At 45.9% G+C, this 4,627-nt stretch overlaps 1 protein-coding gene across 1 annotated transcript; it reads right to left on the reverse strand.

Moving 5' to 3' along the window:
* Positions 1 to 2,332: 2,332 nt before the first annotated feature.
* On the reverse strand, positions 2,333 to 3,172 carry LOC311180617 (olfactory receptor 7A10-like; the record flags this gene model as incomplete). Its single annotated transcript, XM_084248534.1, has 1 exon — positions 2,333 to 3,172. One exon carries the CDS (start codon positions 3,170 to 3,172, stop codon positions 2,333 to 2,335), a length of 840 nt encoding a protein of 279 aa, XP_084104660.1.
* Positions 3,173 to 4,627: the final 1,455 nt, after the last annotated feature.

The following is a 4,627-nucleotide window of genomic DNA, read 5'->3' on the forward strand; positions in this document are numbered from 1 at the left end:
CCTCCTCATGTATTTTACAGCTAAATATTCACAGTGAGAGAATTAGGTAACAGGGAACTTATGTTCTTCAATTTTTGAGGAATTTCCATACTGCTTCCAGAACAGATGTACAAGTTTCCCTTCCACCAACATGACATAAGTGTTTCCTCTTCCAGTCTGGGGCCCTGTGAGCTCAGTGACCAGCACAGGAAAGGAAATCTCCAGCCTCTACCAGAGTGGGGAGATCAGAGTTTTCAGGCAGGGCCCAAATGGCTTCATAATGGATCCCAGAACAGAGAAAAGATGGGTCGGACAGAGAACACAGCACGTCTTTGCAACATATCAAACAGACTTGCAGCATTTGCAACCCGGTGCCTCAGTGGATAGCAGGGCTGGAGGCTGTGGCATGGTCATTACCTGTGGTCATTGCCTGTGGCCACAGCTGAGGGCACACAGCCCACATAGGTGCCCCCTTCAATTCCAGGCCATTTGAGTCCAGAGATGGAACCCTGTGGACTAGACCCAGCTCCAGTCACCAGGAGACTCAATCCATGGCAGGAATGACCTGAAGGAGGTGGGAGGGCGGTGAGGACAACTGAAGACAATTGGAGCTTCTGTGGAGGGAGGGGAAGGAGGTGGAGGTGACAGAGTTCACGTCTCAACAAACTGAGACAACACTTAAGTCCCAGACTCCCCACTGCCCACCTCACCCCAAGGTAAACTAGAAAATAAACAATCGAATTAAATAACCCCCAGCACCCCAGCTGTACACCTGGAAATGAGGTGACTTAAATACGTAGAAATCAAGGAACATCCAAGCACAGGAAGGAAAAAAAGTAGCAGAACAGAAGTTCTGGCTCATAAATACTGGAGAGAGAAGCAGAGGAGTCTCAGTGACGTGGAGCAACAACATTAAATAGACCCGTGAGTTATGGGAGTGACTCAGGGCAGACAGGCAGCTGCGAGACCTTAGAAAGAAGATAAAGAACCAGAGTCTTCACCAAAGAGATGGACAACATTCAAGGAACACAAGAGTCCCTGAATGTAAATCAACAAAAATATAAAAAGTGTTTTTTTCGGACTTCAGCTGGCAGGCATGATAACTTCAGAAACAGAGCATCCAAGTGTATAAATCACCCAGTTAGGAAATCAGAGACAAGTAAGACATAGATAGAGGGAACAATAAGGAAACGCTACAAACAGTGTCAGATGCAGTGAGAAGTGGAAGCAAAAGGACAGTGGATCACCCAGCAGGTGAAGGAGAAGGAGGAGGGACGCCTTTCAGAAACATCATAGCCGAGAATTTTCCAAACCTACAGAATGCAATGAGCGTGAATGTCCAGAAGCAGAGATGACACCCGGTTTACAACGTGAAAATGTCCGACAGCTGACACCCCACCGGTAAAGTATAAACATTCAGAGAAACAGATACCAATTTAAAGGAAGCCTGAAAAAAAGTGAGTTTGCAAAGGCGCCCAACGTAGACTTTTCTCAGATTTTGCCCCCGTCACTCTCCAGGAACGGAGAGGAAGGAAGAGCTAAATAATCCTAAACCCAAGAACTTCCCACCAAGAACACTCTGGGCTGCGACATTATTCAGTTATGAACATGGATAAAAGCTTCCCCAGACAGAGAAGCCCATGGCGTGACTCACTGTCAGAGCTGCCGGCCTGACGATAAACGCTGCCCAGAGTTCTTCTACAAGGAAGAAAAAAATGGGGCGGGGAGAGGAAGGGTTAGGGTCAAAATAAGGGGGGGGGGTGCAATTGTACGGAGAATATAACCAAAGTGGAAAATGCATACATTGTGCAAAAATGAAAAATGATGTAAGAATTATATTTAAAAGAAAGAAAGAAATGGCACAAGACCCTGCGCAAAATGACAAGAACGGGAATCCTATGGGTTAAAAACAAATCCCCAGAAGGAAGGCAGGAAAGGACAGAAGGAAGGGCAGCTGCATGTTACCTCTTGGCGCTCATGGATGCTGGGACATGACAAGGTTTTTCTGCTCGTAATTATGAATGGTTTGTTTTGACCCGATAGAGTTCTACATATTTTCCTCCATTTCTTTCCTTTATTTTGTAAGTACCTACTTCCTGTCTTAAACATTTTACTAAAGAAAAATTCACACAGATTTTGATGTTTTTAATACTGAGCCCAGGAGAATGACCAGTTAAGAACAATGAAGGAAATATAGAAAACGTACTTATAATATATAAAAAACTAATGTCAAACTGTGCACATAAGACAAAGCACAGATTATCTCTGACTGACTGAGGACAGGATCATGACTTAGTCCTTGGACTGTGAGCCCTGCTGCTCCCGACCAGACAATCTGAGGAAGCGGCCCCCGTCACGTTGGGGTTGCTCCACAGCTGAAGAGCCTCCCCAGGGCCTGCTTTATGTCCTTGTTTCTGAGACTGTAGATGAAGGGGTTCAGCATGGGGGTGACCACCGTGTACATCACCGAGGCGATTGCACTGTCCCTGGAGTCGTGGGTAGCAGCAGAGCTGAGGTACACGCCGAGCGCCGTCCCGTAGAACAGGGAGACCACGCAGAGGTGAGACCCGCAGGTGGAGAAGGCTTTGTACCTGCTGCTCGCGGAGGAGATTTTCAAAACAGAGGACACAATCTTAGAGTAAGAGTAAAGGATGCCACTGAGAGGAATCATCCCCACAACCTCCGCTGCTACATATATCACCAGCTCATTGAGGAAGGTGTCAGAACATGCAAGCTGGATCACCTGGTCCAGGTCACAGAAGAAGTGAGGGATTTGCAGCTGTGAGCAAAAGGACAGTCGCAAAACCATTAAGCTGTGTAACAGAGAATTCAGAAGACTTAACACCCAGGATGCAAGAAGCAGGAGGCCACAGAACTGAGGTTTCATGATGACCATGTAGTGCAGGGGATGGCAGATGGCCACAAAGCGGTCATAGGCCATGGCTGTCAGGAGCAAGTTGTCCAGTCCTCCAAAGAATATGAAGAAAAACACCTGGCTGAGACAGCCCACGTAGGTGATGGCTTTGTTCTGTGTCTGGATGTTGAGCAGCATCTTGGGGACGGTGGTGGAGGTGAAGCAGATGTCAGTAAAAGACAGGTTGGCGAGGAAGAAGTACATGGGGGTGTGCAGGTGGGCGTCCGTGACGATGGCCAGGATGATGAGGAGATTCCCAGTGACCGTGACCAAGTACATGGCCAAGAATGCCCAGAAGAGGAGGGGCTGCAGGGAGGCCTCTTCTGAGAGCCCCAGGAGGGTGAAGGCTGTGGGGTGGGTTTGGTTTCCTGGTGCCCGGTCGCTGGTGAGCCTGGGGGATGGAGACAGAAGTGATGTAAACTTAACCACAGCAGAGCAATCAAGGAATGAGTTCAAATGGGGTGCTTTTATTTTAAATACATTCAGCTAATAAATTTCATATTTTGGAGCTAGTGTCTGTTCTCTGAAATTTTTAAGGTCGCTAATGACCCACTTGCTCTTTTTGCTGAGAATTAGCTCTTCCGATATTTAGTGCAAAGATTTTCCATGTCAACATTTCTTGAAAATGCCCTGAGATTTTCTTTAAATATTTTTGACCAGTTATATTATCCACTGATTGCTGGAATCATGGAGAAAAGCAGCGAGAGTGACTTTCAAAATTCCTTGCCCTTGGGCCTCCTTGGTGGCCTCGGGGTTAAGCATCAGGGCTACCACCTCAATAGCCTGAGTTCAACTCCAGCCAGGAGCTGACCCACATGGTGCAGCAGACCCCTCCTGTTTTTCTAGCGCTCACCTTCACAGTGCGTTTCAGTAGATCTGCCTGTCTTGCTCCCCACTCTGTCTCTAATGAGTCCTCTCATCCCCTTCCCCTCTGGCCTTTGCCCCAGTTCTATACATAAATAGTGAGTAAGTCTTTAAAAAAAAAAAAAAAAGCAAAATCCTAGTCCCAAACAATTTTTCTCTTAAGTGTGTGTGTAGTCTCAGTAATAAATATTTCTTATGGTGATTATTATTGTTACGTAAAATAATGCAGTTGAACGAAGAGGTAGAATCTAGAGGAAACTTGTGTGATCACTTCCAATTAGGAGACTTGGAACAAAAATAATCTCAAGTCAATGGGATTTTTTATACGAAGGACATATGATGTGGCAACAATTTGTCCATGAGAAAAACATTTGGGTTTGGGGAACAGCCAGAAAAAAATGTCAGTATAGGAGGGTTGCTGGCACAGTTACAGGTCCCAGAAGTAGGGGTGTGACAGGAGGGGGCACTCAGGTAGGGGGTGAGAGTAGAGGCCCCAGCATCATGGGGCTGTGGAAGTTCCTACACATGACTTTGTACATTTGCTGATCTTCCTTGGGTGGATTGTGTTACATGTGCTGTGCCTAAGTGTAAGTTCTATGTATTACATGTATCGGTTTTCCATAATTTAATCCCTCTGTAAAGTATAATTTGTTTCCCTCAGCTTTCATTAAATTTAAATTCTGAATATTCGATTAGAGAAGGGAGCTTTAACATGGGACTGATGTCGAATCTGTGCTTCGCTTTACCTGTAATGAGTTGTTATTTCTCTTACTTTGGCCACGCACACACTTTCTTATCCAAGATTAGAGGATTTTGTCCTGTGCATTGAGGCAGAGCTGAGAATTGGAAATCAAATCACTAAGGACACAG

Source organism: Talpa europaea (assembly GCF_964194135.1).
Source record: "Talpa europaea genome assembly, chromosome: 12".
Taxonomy (NCBI): domain Eukaryota; kingdom Metazoa; phylum Chordata; class Mammalia; order Eulipotyphla; family Talpidae; genus Talpa; species Talpa europaea.